Genomic DNA, 19,171 nt, shown 5'->3' with positions numbered 1-19,171 from the left:
CTTAATCAAAGGTTCTGTTTTAAACTCATATGAGCTGTTTATATCATAGAATCATAGAAGTGTAGGACTGGAAGGGATCTCGCAAGGTCATCTAGTCCAGTCACCTGCACTTATGGCAGGACTAAGTAATAACTAGATCTTCTCTGACAGGTGTTTGTCTAACCTGCTCTTAATCTCCAGTGATGGAGATTCCACAACCGCTTTAGGCAATTTATTCCAGTGCTTAACTATCCTGAGAGTTAGGAAGTTTTTCCTAACGTCCAACCTGAACTGCCCTTGCTGCATTTTAAGCCCATTGCTTCTTGTCCAGAGGTTAAGGAGAACAGTTTTCCCTCTTCCTCCTTGTAACAACCTTTTATGTTCTTGAAAACTGTTGTCATGTCCCCCTTCAGTCTTCTCTTCTCCAGATTTAACAAACCCAGTTTTTTCAATTTTCCCTCATAGGTCATGTTTTCTAGACGTTTAACCACTTTGTTGCTCTTCTCTGGACTTTCTCCAGTTTATCCACATCTTTCCTAAAATGTGGTGCCCCGAACTGGACACAATATTCCAGTTGAGGCCTAATCAGCAGCGGAAGAATCACTTCTCTTGTCTTGCTTACAACACTCCTGCTATTACATCCCAGAATAATGTTTCCTTTTTTTGCAACAGTGTTACACTATTGACTCATATTTAGTTTGTGATCCACTATGACCCCCAGTTCCCTTTCTGCAGTACTCCTTCCTAGGCAGTCATTTTCTCTTTTGTATGTGTGCAACTGATTGTTCCGTCCTAAGTGGAGTACTTTGCATTTGTCCTTATTGAATTTCATCCTATTTACTTCAGACCATATCTCCAGTTTGCCTAGATCATTCTGAAATTTAATCCTATCCTCCAAAGCGCTTGCAACCCCTCCCAGCCTGGTATCGTCCACAACTTTATAAGTGTACTCTCTATGCCATTATCTAAATCATTGATGAAGATATTGAACAGAACCAGACCCAGGACTGATCCCTGCAGGACACTACTTCCAGCTTGACTGTAAACCACTGATAACTGCTACTCTCTGGGAATGGTTTTCCAACCAGTTATGCACCCACCTTTTAGTAGCTCCATATAGGTTGTATTTCCCCTGTTTGTTTATGAGGCGGTCATACGAGACAGTATCAAAAGCCTTACTAAAGTCAAGATATACCACATTTACCGCTTCCCCCCCCCATCCACAAGGCCTGTTACCCTGTCAAAGAAAGTTATCAGATTGGTTTGACATGATTTGCTCTTTACAAATCCAAGCTGACTGTTACTTAACACCTTATCATCATCTAGGTGTCTGCAAATTGATTACTTAATTATTTACTCCATTATCTTTCTGGGTACTGAAGTTAAGGTGACTGGTCTGTAATTCTCCGGGTTGTCCTTATTTCCCTTTTAAAAATGAAATATGAAAATGAGCCTGATCATCCCATTAACCATGTGAAGGAGGCCCTCTGTTCATAGTCCTTTTCATGAGGAAGTAAAGGGATCAGATGCTTTGTGGCATTGTTCCTCCCCTTTCTCCTCCATGGGGCACCAGATTTCAGCATGAGGAGAGGGAAGCACCCAAGGGCAGTAGGAGGAGGGCCAGGTGAAGGGCTGGAGGAGATTGCATCATTCTCACCTGCACTCCCCATTCCCCTCCAGCTCTGGTGGAATCCATGCTAAAGGTAATATAGCTCCAGGTTCTAGCAAAGTCACCTCCACACCTGGGGATCACCTGTCTGGGAAGTATTGGGGCAGGCAGTGACTCAGGAAGCATGCTTTTCCGAAATAAAAAAACCTGTATATCCAGGTGCAGCAGATCAAATCCCTGGAATCCCAGAAAAAGAGCTGAGCTGATCATTAATCTTTCTGTAAACACAAATATTGCTCAAAGTAATCAATAGCAACAAATAAGGCCAAATTACAAGTTTCCCAACTGCTTTCCCAGTGTCTCAATAGATGATAAATTGTATCTAGATAACTCAAATCCATATGCACCACTGTAGCTTTCATGGGTTCCTGCTGAAAGCTTTTCCATTGTAAATCTATCCTAAATTTTCATAAAACTTTTCACACAGAGTACTTTATCTCTGTCCAGCACCTTGTCACTTTTGGACAATCCCACTAACCATACCTACAAATCCCTATAATCCCACAAATCCTATAGCACAATGAAGGGGTATTGCTACCAATGTAACCTATATAGGATTCAATACATTCTGTGCAGAAGAACCACTATGGATTTTTTTTGTTAATATTTATATTTTAATTTCTCATCCATCATTTCCATACCACAGTTTCTGTCCCAGATGTATTTATGCTTTAAATTCCATCACAGTGGAGCAGTATGATATATAAAGAAGAGGAGGATATCAGGCATGTGTTCTGTCCATATGGTATAAAAATCCCTTCCAGTTTTGCCATATGCGTAAGCAAAGTCTCCTTACAGGGAGTTATTTAATGTCATACTTGAAAATATTGCAGGTGGGAGGGGACAGAAACTTAAGGGGTATGTATGTTCCTGAATATTATTTACTGTCATTACTACAGCTTTTTGTACTGTAGTACATGGGAAGCTTTTGTGATAGGTGTGAAAATTTCTGCTCAGGGTCCAATGGTAGTCAAAAGAGTTAAGAAAACATAACAAGAGAGGGTCAGAGAATGAAACTGAATATATTATAGTGCCATTATATCACTCAATAATGTGCTCTCATGTTGAACACCATGTTCACTTCGATCATTCCATGGAAACAGCAGCAATAGAAAAGAGCCATGCAAATGATCAGGGGCATAAAAGGGCTTCCCTCTGAGGAGAAAGTAAAAGGCTATTTGGTTTTAGCAGAGATGAACAACAAGCAAACACCCAAACAAATTAAAAGGTAACAAATCTAAAAATGATACAAAGAAATAATGTTTTACATAATGTAGCATTATCCTGTGGAACGCGCAATATGTTAGTGAGGCAGAGAGCTCGGCAGGATACAGATTTGTATAATAAGGATCGTCAGCTAATTAAAAAAAATTATAAGGGATATCAACCCAAATGACTCAGAACACAAACCAGTTCTCCTACCAAATTAGCAAAATAAAACCCTCCACAGACAAGTTATTGCAATATTATCCCTGACGGGGGTTTCATGCCTTCATTTTAAGCATCTGGCACTGACCATTCTTGGGGTCCATGAGTCTGATCGTGTGTTAATACCTCCAAACAATCTTCCTTGCATGATAGAATATGAATAATGCAAGACTGAGCATCTTTCCAAGTCAGACACATTTTCTGATATCTCTATTAAGCATGTGCAATGCTTTGTTAGTTATCACAGTTTGGAGGACATGCAACAAATAATCAAATCCTAATCAAGATTGTCACTCATTTAAAAACTGACGCTATAGAGTTCAGCTGGCTTTTGTATTGATTCTTGTAGTAAGCACAGGGGCATCACTTTTCATGAGAACATTTTCTAGAAGGGAAGCTACCAGAATGATTTATAAAACTATTGTCTCAAACTGCAATTTTGCTGAAAGCAACATAGGCAAATTGTGTGCAACTTGTGTAGCTCATATTTGCTTCCAGTTTGTAACAATTGTTATTCTTATAGGGTATTTTTGGTGTTATAATCATTTAGATTTTTATACATGGGTGAGGGGGATGTAGGTAATGTTTACCTAATTCCTTTTCAAAACAAAAATGCAGTTGTCTAGGTTATTGAACTTCTGGAAAATCCTCTGATACTGTGGTGATGGGTGCGGTATAAGAACCTGAATGGAACAGAATCAGTAATTGTAAATACATTCTGTGATTAATTATCAAAAGTGGTATTACCGCAGCAGTTCTTGAACTGTATTCTATGGACCATTAGTGTTCTGTGGAAAACCTGCGGGTCACATAAGGCTAACTTTCCTCTCTGCTTTCACTTACTAACTCATATTACAAGAAAGCTAGAAATACACCAGTTTCTTTCTGGGTATTTCTCATCTACTTTATCAGTACTTGGAGTTGCCACAAGGATGCTAGGTGATGGGGGAACTGGAGGGGAGATGGACCATGAGTCATTTTCAGAAATGATTTAGGAACCTCATTGAACGTCACTGAGATTTAGGCTCCTAAATTATAAATGGCTTTTGAAAATGGGATTTAGGCTTCTAAATCACTCAGGTGCTTTTGAAAATTTTACCCAATCTCTCTAATAAAATGTGGTCCACACTGTTTGAAAGACCTTGTACTGTTGGAATTCTCCTAAGAAAAATAAGTCTGCATTTCTGATACAGACATATTAAATTTCTACCTGTGTCTGTCTGAAGAGGAGGAGTAATAAGATTATGAAATGGCCGAGAGGCAGAGATTATATAAAGTGTGCTACCCTGGCCAACACTCCTGCTTCAAGAGGATTTTAATTTAGGTAAAATGCAGAGGTAAGGGTATTTACAGCTTATAGCAACAGCTCATTTCTCTTAGGTTATTTGCAAAGTGAAATATGCCCAGCTCAGAAAGATCTGAATGTCTGAGTAATGGATTGCATATGCCATAATAATATATCCTGGGCTCTTCAAAGTCTCACATCTCTGAAGGTTTATAAAACCCCTGAGTAGCATCAGGTATTCACTTAAATGCAGCAAAGTTCTTGGGCTAGGTGATCTTTTTATATTTAGTAGTTGCTTGGATTTCAAGGAATAAGTGACCATATTTCAGCAAACTTGATTCCATTGACTTTTAGTCATACTTGAAACGCTACAAGACAGTTATGTACTACTCCCTTAAATAATCCAGGCATTATTTCCTTTGTTTATTTTTAAGCCACTTCACTGATCCATCAAATTACACCTTGAGCTGGTAGCACAAAGGAGACCTACTGCATGTTCTCTCACTATAAGCTCAAATGCCAGCCAGAAATGCAAACGTCATGCTGTCCTTTTGGCTCCCGAGTCAGCCTTCTTCCAGATGAGAGGCTATAAATAGAGGGGCTTATTCTTAAGCCTCATGCACAGAGTTTGGAAGGAAGCACCTGTTTTCAGAAGTGATACTTAAAGGAATGGGAGCACTACAATTAGTAGGCAGTATCATAAATATCCAAATATCTCGTCCTGTTCATACTTCCAAAGATTGAGACATAAAATAGAAACTACTAACAGGTTAATGTTTTCCAATCATTTTATCAGGGAGATCTGAGTAGAGGGCGATGTGCTGGTATTCACAGACAATGCTCCATGTAACTGATGGCAAATGCTGAATTTTTGATGGTGAATATGGTGTCTGAATATTTTAGATTTTTCACTTATGTAATATTCTCTCAAACCAATCAATTTATGTGCAAATACACAAACTTATTTTTAAAAAAGCAAAAAGACTGACCTTATTAGTGGAAGGGAGTATGGGAATATTGTTCAGTGTTAACTATCATAATTAATAAGTAACTTTTTGATGAGAACCAAGCACATTCTTATAAACACAGTATAATTTCCTGTTTGCTTCTGTTTTCTTGGCTTCTGTCCTGCTTTTAACAAGCAGATGGGAGTAAGCAAACACTGTCACAACGGAGATATAACATTTTTCTTGTATCATATCCGAAGGTTGTGAGAGTGATAAAGGTTGGTCTCTCATTTAAATGAACATTTTTTAACCTAAGTTACCCTTAAAATATTGCAGTATTGTAAAATAATGGATCACTGCAACTTACAGCGTTAATGTAATTGCAGGGATCCCGGCTGTAGAATGCTTGGGGAGGGGAGGGATTAAGGGAAGTCCTGCCTTTTTATCTTTTAAAGAGGAGAAGGAAAAAGAGAAGGCAATGGTGCCAATCATAGGTTATCTAACTCCAAAGGCTTGTTAACACATACAACGCTGCAATGGTTCAGCTGCAGCGTGCCTGGTGAAGATGCTTTATGTCGACCAGAGAGAGCTCTCCTGCCAGCGTAACAAAACCACCTCCATGAGTGGTGGTAGCTATATTGGTGGGGCGGAGCTCTCCTGCCAACTTAGCACTGTCCACACCAGAGCTTTTGTTCGTGTAACTTATGTTGCTCAGGGGGATGGTTTATTCACACCCCTGAGCATTATAAATTATGCTGACATAAGCTGTAGTGTAGACATAGCCTAAGGAAAAGAGAGAGCAGAGGCTCATTTTTTGATGGTGGTATTATGCTTCCCCAAATGCTATATTTGGCGCTTACCTACTACTGTGACTAGTGCTCTACAAGCAAAACAGGAAAAAAAAACCTCTATAAATATAGGATCAAAATGGGAAATGATGTATAAGTAGGATTGGAAGCACACAGCGAGTTGGCTGCTTGTGAGAGATGGGAGTGAGTCCTTATATTGGGATACCATTTTGTTGATCACTTTGTACTAACCCCTTTGTATCCTTATGGAAGTTCAACATATGACCATAAAATACATTAGTAAGTTAATAATAAAAAAAATGGTGTCCCAATACAGGAGCCACTGTGTTCAATGTTCCATTGTGGTAAAATAGTGTTACTGCAGTTCTGATCCAAACCACTGCAGCGACACTATTGTATAGGGAATTCCCTTTTATAAGAACACAGCAAATACCTGTAATACCTTGGTAATGCTAATGACTTTCCAATGGGAAATGTCAGGGTTTTAATGCAGGTACCAGGAAATATGAAACCTCATGCTCCTGAGGCCTGGTCTACACTTGCCGCAAAATTTGGCGGCAGTCAATGGGAGATACGCAAGCTACATAGAGTAGCTTGTGTATCTCCGATCGACTGCCTAAATTCTAATGAGCGGGCGTCCCCACTGACAGGAAATGCCCTCCCATTGATGCAGCATTACTTTTTTTCAGGGGGTGGATTTATTCACTCGACTTCCGGATTGACTGAGCAGGTCTCCACTTCTGCTCACTTGATCCTGAAGAATTGATCCTGTAGTGCCCAATTTGCTTCTGTCAGTGAAGACATACTCTCAGTAGGCATCATATGTACTGTCAATGGGCTAAGACAGTTATTCAAGTTCTTCCCAAAGTTCTTTCCTTCTGGCTACGTTTGGATTTTTTTTACATCAACCTCCTTTTCTGAGAACACTGATGCTGGAAACCTAGTACATGATTAAACTGTGTGATGATGATAGTTTTGCCAGGAACCCAGCACGTGAGCTGATACCTATTCTCAGACAGGGTAACTTTCCACAGAAAGGCTTTGGTTTTCAAAAAGCTTCCTGGTAATTCCAACCTAAAAGAAAATCAGCCTTTCCTACTGGCTTGGGGGTTTCCACTGGCAAATGCATGAACATGATGTGTAACAACCAAGTCACCAATTACAGAAAAGCCTCATTGTTCCAGCTTGTTAGAGCTGGAGAACTGCCAAAACAGAGACCCAATAAGTAGATTTGTTTTATCTGCAATAATTGCTTAGTACACTTGGCTTCTCCCTCTAGGCCAAGACTGTGTCTAACCCTTGCATATTTGCACAAGATTGGGGAGGAAGCAAGGAGCCTTCCCATTCCCCACTGCAGCTGTTCAGAAGGGCAAGTCTCTGCTTTCCCAGTGATGAAGGATGCAGCATGGGCAGTGCCTGGAATGCCACTTTGGGCCAATTGTTTAACCCAAATTTGTTTCCCACCATGGTAAAGAAGAGTTTGTCCTTGGGTAAGGCGCAGTATAAATTCTGTCTGGTGAAACCTGTCTGAACCCAGGCTCTCAGAGTAGTCTATAGGTATGCTGCTGTAAATAGCTATAGTACCATCCCCGCTGCTAATATACAGAACCTTCCACATCGTTCATTTATTGGATAATTTGATATTTCATTTAATTTTGCCAAAACCTTTGATAACAAATAATTTATGTTAAAGGATTTAATATTTATATTATTTATATTTGTATTTATGTACAAACAGGAAAAAGGCATACATTTTTAACAGTGAGCGTAATTAACCATGGGAACAATTTACCATGGGTTGTGGATTCTTCATCACTGATCATTTTTAAATCAAGAGTGGATGTTTTTCCAAAAGCTCTACTCTAGGAATTACTTTGGGGAAGATATGTGGCCTGTGTGTACAGGAAAGTCAGACTAGATTATCACAAAGGTCCCTTCTGGCCCTGGAATCCATGAATCTGTGAAAGAAGCACCGCTACTACCGTCTGTGTTTTTGGTTAATTTATTTTAATGTATTAAAACAAAATCACAGTTCAGCAAGGATAAACAGTGATCTGTAAACATGGTATTCATGTCAGATAGTGGTACAATGTACTTTGAGAGTATTTGCGCTGCTTATTATAGCATTAGTAACAGCAAACATAATGTAACACATAATTAAAATGCATCTTTGTCCATAGATGATTCAATAGAAATAAGTGCATAAAACTAATGAAAGAAAAAAACATAAACATAAAAATAGCTATAAATGTCCTTTGTTTAGATCAAATTTGATCTGTATACGGTCTTATAAAGTCACTGTCTAGAGAAAGCTGTCATTTAAGGACCTGGTCTTATGGGGTGCTATGCATCCTCACAGCTACTAAAGTCAGTGTTACCAGGCGCACTCAGTTCTGATCCAACTAAACATTAAAGATATGCTTTAGTTTAAGAACATGAGTAATCCCATCAATTTCAATGGGACTTCACACAGTAATAAAAGATGATTGCAACTGAATATTTGTTGTTGTTGTTAGTGACATTGTAGACACCACCATGTGATAAGTCTTCAATATGTCCCACTGGTCATAGAAATAGCAAGAGCAACCGCTTATTTCAGTGACAGTACTCTATGTAGTGCCTTCCTCTTATCCCAGTTATCCTTTTATATATATTTAAATAATGTAAATGTGAGATGACTGCTTGTATTGCAATGGGAAATGCTTGTTTAAATACATTAGAAGCACACATAGAATTAAGTTTTATATTGCATTTGTATATGTTACTATTGCAAGAAATGCAACAAAATTTCCAAGTATTCCAGCTTGATGTTAAAATGAAGACTATAAGACATGAGCAAACTAAACATGTTTATACTCTTTCTGTATTTGACACAGGTGGGAGACATCGCTTGAAGATTTAATTTTTTCCAAACAATATCTGCAGATTACAACCACTGTGCCATCCACCTCAGTTTATGGATTTGGTGAACATGAACACCCATCTTTTAAGCACAATATGAATTTTGTTTCCTATGGGATGTTTGCCAGAGATGAGCCACCAGCGGTAATTCATTTAACGCAGCGTCTTGTGCTGGGATCATATCATAAAAATGAAATGGCAAAATACAGTAATTCCAGCAACATTAGTACCTGATGAGAGGCGTTAATTACGAATTGATGGCAAAAACATAAAATGGGTTTCTTAAAATGTTATGGAACTACAACAAAATATAATTAGCTAAATAGTAAATATAGGTGTTTTACAATGTTTTGGAAAGTTGGCATCAGAAATGTTCTATGTTCCCTAGTAAAAAATATTCCATGTGTCACGGCTCCGATTCAGCAAAATATTTAAGATTACACTTAAATCCATCCCTATATATCCAAGCACTTAAGAATGACTTCAAGGGGATTAAATTTAGGCACATTTTTAAATGCTTGGCTGAGTTGCAGCTTAAATGCTGGTCTGTCAATGATATATTTCCACCAGCAGTGAATTTCTTAGCCTGGTCACTCAGGAGGATTTGGCTGCATGCCAGAGTACAATAGTCCATGGCCAAGAGTTTAAATAAGATAAGATAAAAGTGACAGTGTTGATGATAAATATATCTCTTGTTCTATTTATGGAGATTTACATTGGTTTGGATGCAAAAATCCATTTCAGCTAATAAATTGCCTCGCCTGTGTATGTGTTTCTGGTTGACGAAAATTATGAAAAATTGGCAGAATAAGCCATATATAATACATTTTTGATGTTTCAGACGTTTGCCAATCTTTATGGAGTTCATCCTTTTTATATGTGCATAGAAAGTGACTCAAATACTCATGGTATCCTCTTCCTTAACGCCAATGCACAAGGTAATACAGTACATTATCTGTACATATAGAGATTAAGTATATAAAGATATTAAACTGTTTCTGCTAAACATAAATAACCCTTTTCACTAATGACTTTTAAAAATACAATTATATGAGTGGATTCCTAAAGTGTTACACACACCATAAATGAATTTCAAGTGACCATTATTATGTTCTCAAAGAGACTTCATTGCAATTACTGTAAAGCAAGGTAAAATATGCACTTTCAACTAAAATGATATGATTGATTAACTTTTTTAAAATAGATGCAAGTGTAGAGAAAATTGAAGTCAATAGAAATGTCCTCTGGGACTGACACCAGCAAAAGAGGTCAATTTAAATTAGTACTGTTTTCACTCTGACAAGAATAGCTTGGCACGTTACCATGGTCACCTCACCGTATTAATCTAATACTGTAATTTGTGAAAACGGGAATCTTCACTATAGCTATTAAATCAATTTCTCTGTCAGGCAATGACTTCCAGTAAAAATCAAATGTGTATATATTATATAGAGGCACTTTTGATGCAGTTTGGTCATTCACTTATATACAAGTGAAATTAAGAAAAACAAAACCTTGCAATAAATTTTATGTGCGTTGTTACTGCACAGAATAAAATAAACCTGGAAATATACCTCACAGCCAGTAGTAGCTTACTATTATTATACACGTTTCCTTATTTCTCTTTGTCCATACAGTGTGTCATTTGTGCAAGACAGGACTGCCTCACAAGAGTGCCTATTTCTGTTTTGTGATGCTGACAGATAGACGATTTGTACTTGTTCTGTGGTCTGTGTGGGTGGGATATGTGCTCAATGTAAGTGGCTGGCTGACCTACTTAGCAGCTGTGCACTGAAGGGTTCAAAAGGCGTAGGACTGCCGCTGAGGTAATTTCTACTGTATGCAACACTTCTGTTTTCTTCTTTCAGATGTTACTCTGAGTCCAAATCCATCCTTAACCTTCCGAACCATTGGAGGGATCCTTGACTTCTATGTGTTTCTTGGCCCAACTCCTGAAAACGTAATACAGCAATACACAGAGGTTAGTAGAGAACTAGCTATGGCACACAAGATAGTGTACTGTAAAGAAACTCTTAGTTATCCATATTGTCAGATAATTTGACTATAACTTTGTCCATCGCTCATGTTTACATCAAACTGGAGCTTATATGATTAGACTCAATGGGAGCAAACAGGATGACTTAATCACGTTACACATATATAGGGCTCAATCTTACTCTCACTAAAGTCATTGGCAAAACTTTTATACCTCCATCTGGACAGTAAGTTGTCAGGTTTGTAAAAACCCTGCAGATTTTAATAGTGATGTGACTGATAGAACTTGTTCAAAGAATCTATGTAATATAATAGAGAATGTGATAGGCATTTCTACAAGCATTTGAATCAAACTGTAGAATGCTACAGCAGGGATGGAATTTCTATTTAAGTTCTCTAGGACTTTCCCTGACGGGAAAGGAAGGAAAAGTTGTCTCTATGAATATATCTAGGTTCATACAATAGTGTCCTTCATCACAGTATATGATCACCTCCCAAGAAATAATAACCTAAATCACAATAGGTCAGTGATTTAATTTTTCCCATTTACTCCAAGTCTGCTAAGTCTATGATTAATTTTTTTTTTATTATTTCATCCTCCCTCTCTCCCCCTAGGGTTTCCCTGTACTTTTCTTGCTCAGAGCAATAATCGTAACATTTTTCAAAGCATAAATAGCTTTTAACGGCATTTTATTCTCATTAAAATTGGATTTCTGATTGCAGCTCCTTTTTTGCCACCTGTGACTTCTCAGATTAATGGGAGAAATTCCAGATTCTACAAGAGCTCATTATACATTCAGATGAGAAAGCCAGATAGAGATTCTAACCCTTTTTGGTTTTTGTTTCACTCAGTTGTGTGAGTCAGAGAATTTGTGAACATAGGAAACAACAAGGAAGAGATTAGTCTGTTCTTTTAACGTGGTTAAAGCAGGTGTTTTTGCTTAATAATATAAATCAGCAGCAGTCTTTGGCTTCATTTGAATACACGAACACAGACCCCCGAACTGATCTGGATTCAAATTTCCTGACAGTGCAACGTAGTTTGAATCTGGTGTTCTCATTCAGGTCCATCTCTTACATGAACTTGTAGTTATCATTGCAGCTGAGGAAACAAACTTAGGTACAAAGAGGGGTAAGAGCAGGGTGTAGCTGTGTACAGGATTTCCCCAAGGATTTTATAAAAAAGTGGGGGTAAATATTGTCTGAGCATCAATAGGATAAGGAGCTGTCTCAGAAGGCAGAGGATAGGGGGGAGGTGGAGTATTCAGGATTATCTTTAAATGTATCTGTCCCACTGCATCTTCATACATAGGATATTTTTTCACCTGTTCATCTCATACAATAGGGTGACCAAAATGCACATTTTGCTTGCTCCTTTCTAAACTTTGTGGTACTCTGTCTGGTGGTCACTACTAAATTCTTTAAATTTTGTCTTTGTAAACAAATAACGTTACTGTGGTATTCGCTATATTACTTGTGAGAAGTAGAATTGCAAAGCCAATTGTAAAGATTTGAGAGATAACCACTGTAATTCTCAGGGGAAGATCACTACTTAGACCCAGGGTGTTTTTTCTGCCACATCCCCGCCCCCTCCCCCATCTTCCTTTGTTTCCTTCTCCCCTCCAACTCCCTCTCTCTTTCTTCTCTTTCCTTCGGTTCCTCTTCTCCATTTTGATTTGTCTCTTCTGTGATTTTCCCCATTCTCATGCACCTCTGCACATGCCTGAGCACATGTGCACACGCCCACCAAACAGAGAGCAGACAAAAGTGATGTGAAAAGTATTTGATGCAGAGAGAGACTGACTTTCTGTGAATAAGCTACGTCATTTTTCTTTGGCATCAAGCACTTTACACTTGGAACTGGCAGGAGATTGAAACTGACTAGGATTTCCCTCTGCAGCTAGCTTCTTGTCCAAAGTGCTAGGAGGATGGCAAAGAAGAAGCGTAAAGGGTGGCCCATAATATATGAGAAACTCACCGCAAATGCATTTTGGGGAAACACTGAATTAATCCAATGGTGTTTCTATACCACAGACCTGGATTAGGTAAACAGAATCTATGATAATCAGTGCCCCAGAAATACATTAATATCCTCCCCATATTACCAACAGGAACAACATTTGTTGGTAATATCTTAGTCCCCATTTGTTCACGTTGCAAAATCACCATATTGAAGCTACAGGGACCAATTGTAAGATTTCTATGTAAATAGAAAAAGGATAGGTTGTGGTGGGGAAATGTTAGTCTTTTTCTAAGGTGGGGCTGGAGAGCTCAGCTTGCACTCTGCCAAGACGAGAACTTGGGTTGTTCTCTGTTTGTCTGATGGTTGATATCATGGCCAATGCACCAAGGATTGGTCTTCCAGAAGTAAAAGCGTGAGCTGCTACATCTTGAGCTAAAGAGCCCTGGATCGCTAGCTGGGTTGGGCTATAACAGACTCATCTGTTCTGCAGATCAGGCACAGAGGAAGACCTGTAATGCACACTGACCAGTGGATTACATTTGCATTCCAGAAAGGGCAAGATCTTTGTGTTTTTGTTTCTGCCCAGGGGAAAGGGATCCTTTTAAATCTCATGAAGGAAAACAAACCTTGTTTGGTTTGGTTGATTAGTTACACTTTGGGGACAAGTGCTATATACAGTGCTTTGTTTAAGGTCTTGTTTACAATACAACTTTTATTGGAATTTTTTCACCAGTTAGTGAAATACGTAGCACTAAACATGCTTTCTCTGCACATGCAACATTGCTAATGCAGTCAGGAGCTGTGGCAGCTAATCATGTGTCCCCCTTGTTAGAAGCTTAAGCCTTTGGAAACGACAACGCTGGGGCCATGTAAAAACCTTGGTAGACAGATAGAAGCTTGTCCTAGCACATAGGTTTCCTTCCTGTAATTAGTTTACAATGTTGTTATTTTCTGGACAGACAGGAATTCCTAACCATGCCTATGCAGCTTATTTGGCTGGTCTTCTTCCACCTAGCTCTGTGTGTAGTAGAATATCTCAGAGTGCCAGTCTCCAAGTGTTGCTGATGCCACCCTCTGTGTATGTGCCCTCTGGATGCTCTATCCACTGGTGAAGCACTAGGTTTTAGCTGCCCAGATTTTCCTACAATGCACTAAACACGGTACACCCACAATTGTGAGGCAGAAAAACTGCAGTGTGGGCCCGCAAACTAAGTGTCCAATTCTTCTTTCAATTGCAGTGCCACTGCACTGCAGATCATCACAAAGTGGTGGGGGGAGCAGGGGCGGGGCGGGGCGGGCGCACAAAGCTGGTGGATCTGGGCAGCTGGGAATTCCCTTGTGTAGTAGGAACCCCTGGGTGGAACAGAGCTGTTCCAGTGGCTGTTTGCTACCTCCAGCATTTCCTGGCATAGGGTGTGTGGCTAGGGTGACTGGATAGCAAGTGCAAAAAATCGGGACCGGGGTGGGAGGTAATAGGCACCTATATAAGAAAAAGCCCCAAATATCAAGACTGTCCCTATAAAATCGGGACATCTGGTTACCCTATGTGTGGCCTGTGAAATGCGGATGTAGCTGGAGCACGCTGGCATTCCATCTGTTCCGGGGTGCTGGAATAACCCATTGGGCTATGAGCAGCCAATTATAAGTTAGATGAGCCTTGTAGTGATCTATGGCACTAGAGTATAATAGCTTGGTTTGGAATTTAATCCCAGCCACACAACATAGCGCTCTGACCATTCCCAATACAGCAAAATGCTGGGAGCAGGGATGAACTGTAAGATACAGGAACAAAATAATTGGTAAGAAACCAATGCCTCAACCATTTCTGTATTACACTTCTCTGGGCTTTGACTATTTTACAAGTTTCACTAGGATACAAAAGGTTCATTTCAGAATTGTGGGTTGAGAAAACAAACCAGGGACAACACAGAGGGAAATATTTTGGGACCTTTGCCTCTGTTGGGATTCAAAGATATTAACTAAGCTTTGAAAGATTCGAGCCTTCATTCCGAGGTGGAATCACATGCTGGTTTTAGCGCAGTTAGGCTGAGTTTTGCTGATGCAAACCCATGTAATTGGACGAGAGGCTGCAGATACTATAAAACCGTATTTACCAGTCTCTAATGAGGGGCGAATCACTGCTTGTTGCTGGTTTGCTCCCCTCCTCATTAAAGGCTTTCCCAACTGGGCATATAAATAAATAGAAATAAATAGTTTGTTTGGAAATGTGAGGAGCAATTGCTATTCAGTGGTCTGAGAACTGCTTCAAAAGAAGTGGCAGGTCACTTGCTTCTCCTGGTTACTAAAGGCCAGGCGGTTTATTAACTGTGCTTCTGCACAGATAATTACTATCTCAGCAGTGCCAAGAAACAGACTGCATAAAGAAACACGAAAGGAGCACACACACATGACAAAGTGCTGGGAGGTAGTGAATGTTATAGCATACAAAACCTAGAGGGACACCCAAACTTCTTAGAACTAAATCCAAAAATATGAGGAACACAACTTAAGGACTGTCCTGGCAGTTTTTAGGAAAATGAAGGTTGGTTACCTGTAACCAAGGACCTTCAAGATGGATTCAGCATTGTCACACTCTTGGGATGGGGGCTGACTAGTGCAGCTGACCAGTGAACCATTGTATAAGCAGTGCCTGTTAGTGTGAGCCCTCACTTGCCCCCTCCTGACCCTGACCTCAGCGTTCCAGCATGATCTGAAGGCATGGCTACAAAAAGAGGCATGGCAGCAGTTCCTTCCTTGGCTATGTCATGGCTACTGCAGAGCATTGATTCATTGGGACTCCACAGAAGAGGAGAAGAAGGGTGGGAAGTGCAAATATGTAGAGTCCATCTTGAAGAACCTAAGGTGTAAGTAAGTAACCTTCATTTCTTCTTCAAGTGTTCTCTGCATATTCCCACTCTTGGGACAGTTTGGTGAACAGTATATAGTAAAATGGCTGGTGGGACAAGAGGTCCTAATTAAACAGAGATTGGAGAACCATTCTACCAAACGGTGCATCTATGCATATCTATCTATAGACCTAGCAGCTATGTGTAATGCATAATGTTTAGTAAAAGTATGTCCTGAGCTTAGTTAATGGGAGGTGTCTAAAGCATGATGCTGAAGTAGCAACTGTGCTCGCAGAATGGGTTTTAATAGCAGCAGCAGGAGATTGTGATACTTTCTTATACTCTCTTCTATGCACTGTCTGACCCATCTAGATAAAGTCTGAGCAGAGAAAGCTTTTCCTTTACAATTTATCTGCACAGGAAACAGTTTATGAACAGTCCTAAATATTTTTGTTCTATCTAAATGATAAGTTAAAACTCCTTTAGCATCCAAACAATGTAACTTTGATTCACTCTTATGAGGTTTTGGAAAGAATACTAGCAATTACTAGATCAATTAATACATTGATTAACATGAAAACCAGAAATTACTTAGGTAAAAATGTAGTGTGCTGCCAGAGCACTACTTTGTCCACCCTTGCTCTTGAACAAAAGTGAAGACATTTGGTATTGAAGTTGGTAGCAGAGAGGTCTCTGCTTGGAAATCCCCAAGGATTGAAGATGTCCTGGATCACTGATTGCTTCAGAGACCATTTGTGACTCTGCAAAGAGTCACTGCTCAGTTGGTCCACTAGTTGGTTCTGAGATCCTGCTACATGCAATGCACTTGGATAAATTTTGTGACATGTACTCTGTCCCATAGTTGTATTGCTTCTCAGTAAAGTTGTGATGAACTTTTTATTTACATACTATATTGCTGTCATATTATCCATTTCAACTTGAACTACAGAGCCCTGAATTTGGGGAAGGAAGGATTTGAGTGCTAAACGAACAGCCCTTAGTTCGAAAACATTGATGTGAAGTTGTAATTCTTGTAGATTGCACAGATCCTTTGCCATTAATTTGCTGAGATGCGCGCCCAACTTTATTGAAAGCATCTGTTCTAACTGTTACTGAAAGAAGCAGGGGATTGAACATCACTCTTTTCAGTACATTCATGAGCTTCAGCCAGCACAGGAGAGTATTTGAGACCTTCCTGGGGATTGTAAGCATCATATGCATACTGCACATTGTTGGCTTGAAGTTTCTTGAAACCCAGTTTTGAAGTAGGCTCATTCTGAGCCTTGTGTAAGGTGTAACATTGATTGTTGATGCCATAAGATCCTGAAAGGTGAGGAAAAACAGTACTTCCTGTATTAGTTGCTGAAATAAGCATTGTATGGTGGATTTCATTTTTTTGCAATTTGTCCTCTGAGATGTAAGTTATCACTGCTCTGGAGTCGAGAACTGTGTCTGTGAAAGAGATTGTTTGTTTATTTATGTTGGGTACATTAAGGATTTTTTCTTATTTATCAGAAAACCTAGTTTATGGAACAGAGACCATTTGAAAAGAATGATTACGTTCAACTCATCTTGAAATTAGCTTTCAGAAGCCAATCACTGGGATATGGAAAAATGGAAATTCCTTGTCTTCTGAGGAAGGCTGCTATTATAGAAAAGCATTTTATAAAAAGCTCAGGGGGCAGCAGAAAGGCCAAGAATTTTGTATTGGAAATAGTCCTGCCCTAGAGCAAAAGACAGGTATTTCCTATAAGAAGATTGAATAGAAATATGAAAGTAAGCGTCCTTGAGATTAAGAGCAGCAAATCAATTCTGAGCAGAAAGAGAGGGGATAATTGAACCAAGAGTCAATATCCTGAAGTGGAACTTCCTAGTGTGTTTAATTAGATCTAGATTCATATCTAGAGTTGGTTGGAAACCTCCATCTTTTTTTGGTGGAACAAGGAAATAATAAGAATAAAAACCTTGATTCCTGTGGTTTTCTGGGACCTCCTCTATTGCTCCCTCTGGTAGAAGAGAATGGATTTCTGATCTCAGAAACATCTCATGAGAGGAGTCCCTAAAAAGAGAAAGGAAGGTGCCATGGAGGAATGGTTTTGAATTGCATGGTGTAGATCTCTTTTATAATTTCCCAAACCCATCCATCTGTAGTGATCTTTTGCCATCTGATGTAAAAATGGGATAGAAGGTCTGTAAAGGTAGAGAAGAAGTGTGTAAGATTGGTTTGCAACTCTCAGCTGTAATGTCAAACCTGAGGCCTAACAGAAGGCAAAGAAGTAGTAGTAGAAAAGTTCTTTGGTCTCATCTTGGATTTGGAGGATCTTTTTTAAATGGAGACTGAGAAGGAGGAGAATTCTGTTGTTGCTATTGGTATTGTCTTTAAGAGTAGTAAGAAGAAGATGAACAGGGTATATAACATTGTCTGTGGTATCTAAACAACATGCAGAAATCCTCCTGAAAGACTGCAAGAATCCTAGAGGTCCTTGATATAGGTCTTACTACTTTTTTCTAATACTTCATCTGTTTTTAGAACTGGACAGACTGTCTCTCTCAAATGGGAGATCCTTGATCTTTGACTTAATAACAAAGGGGAGAGAAGAAGATCATAATCAAGTTAGCCAATGAAGAGTTATAGAAGAAGCTAAGATTTTGAAGAAGCATCTGAAATGTCAATGGAAGCTCTAAGGACATGTTTGGACACATTTTGACCCTTTTTGATAACAGTGTTAGCTAACTTTCCATGTTCCTATGGAAGATTCTTTGTAAAAAATGAAATTTTGTCCAAGAGGGGAAATTGATATTGTCCATGATTGCTTGATAGTTAGCAATCCTCATAATCAAGGAAGCTAAGAAAACAGTTTCCTTCCCAAGGAATCTAATCTTTTCCCTTCTCTATCATTAGGAATGGTGTGTAAGTTCTCAGCTCTTGACCTTTGTACTGTTGCTGCTACTACTGGGGAATTAGAAGCAGGAAGTACATGAAAGCATGAAAACCCTCATAGGGGATTTGATATAGCTTATCTACTTTCTTGGAAATAGGTTGGCAATTTGAGAGATTTTTCCATATTGATTTTGCTGGTTGCCAGAAACCTTCCAAGACTGATAAAGAAACCTTGTTGGGAGATGTAGTATATCAAAGTATATACCAAGTATATCAAAGACCGTGTGAGGAGCTTCATCTGTGACAGATGTGAAAGCTCATGATATTGAATAGTGTTTTCCAAGAGAGACTTAACTCATGCAACACCCACATTTCTTCAGGAGAGGAATCACCTGGTAGTTATTCAAGTGTCCATATGAAAAGGGGAATCTCATTCCTTCTCCTCTTCATAGAGTGTCAGGGACAGTG

The 19,171-nt window shown here is 39.2% G+C and overlaps 1 protein-coding gene across 1 annotated transcript in view; it reads left to right on the top strand.

Moving 5' to 3' along the window:
• LOC137163705 (sucrase-isomaltase, intestinal-like) overlaps positions 1-19,171 on the top strand; it is a 101,659-nt gene that overhangs the window by 13,743 nt on the left and 68,745 nt on the right. Inside the window, exons 5-7 of the mRNA XM_067563987.1 lie at positions 8,994-9,162; positions 9,860-9,956; positions 10,887-10,999. Coding sequence (XP_067420088.1) covers positions 8,994-9,162; positions 9,860-9,956; positions 10,887-10,999 — 379 coding nt within the window. The remainder of the gene's footprint in view (positions 1-8,993; positions 9,163-9,859; positions 9,957-10,886; positions 11,000-19,171) is intronic.

Source organism: Emydura macquarii, unplaced genomic scaffold, assembly GCF_026122565.2.
Source record: "Emydura macquarii macquarii isolate MOO-44397 ecotype Brisbane River unplaced genomic scaffold, CSIRO-AGI_Emac_v2 contig_2636, whole genome shotgun sequence".
NCBI lineage: Eukaryota > Metazoa > Chordata > Testudines > Chelidae > Emydura > Emydura macquarii.
This window is presented reverse-complemented; position numbering and strand designations above follow the sequence as displayed.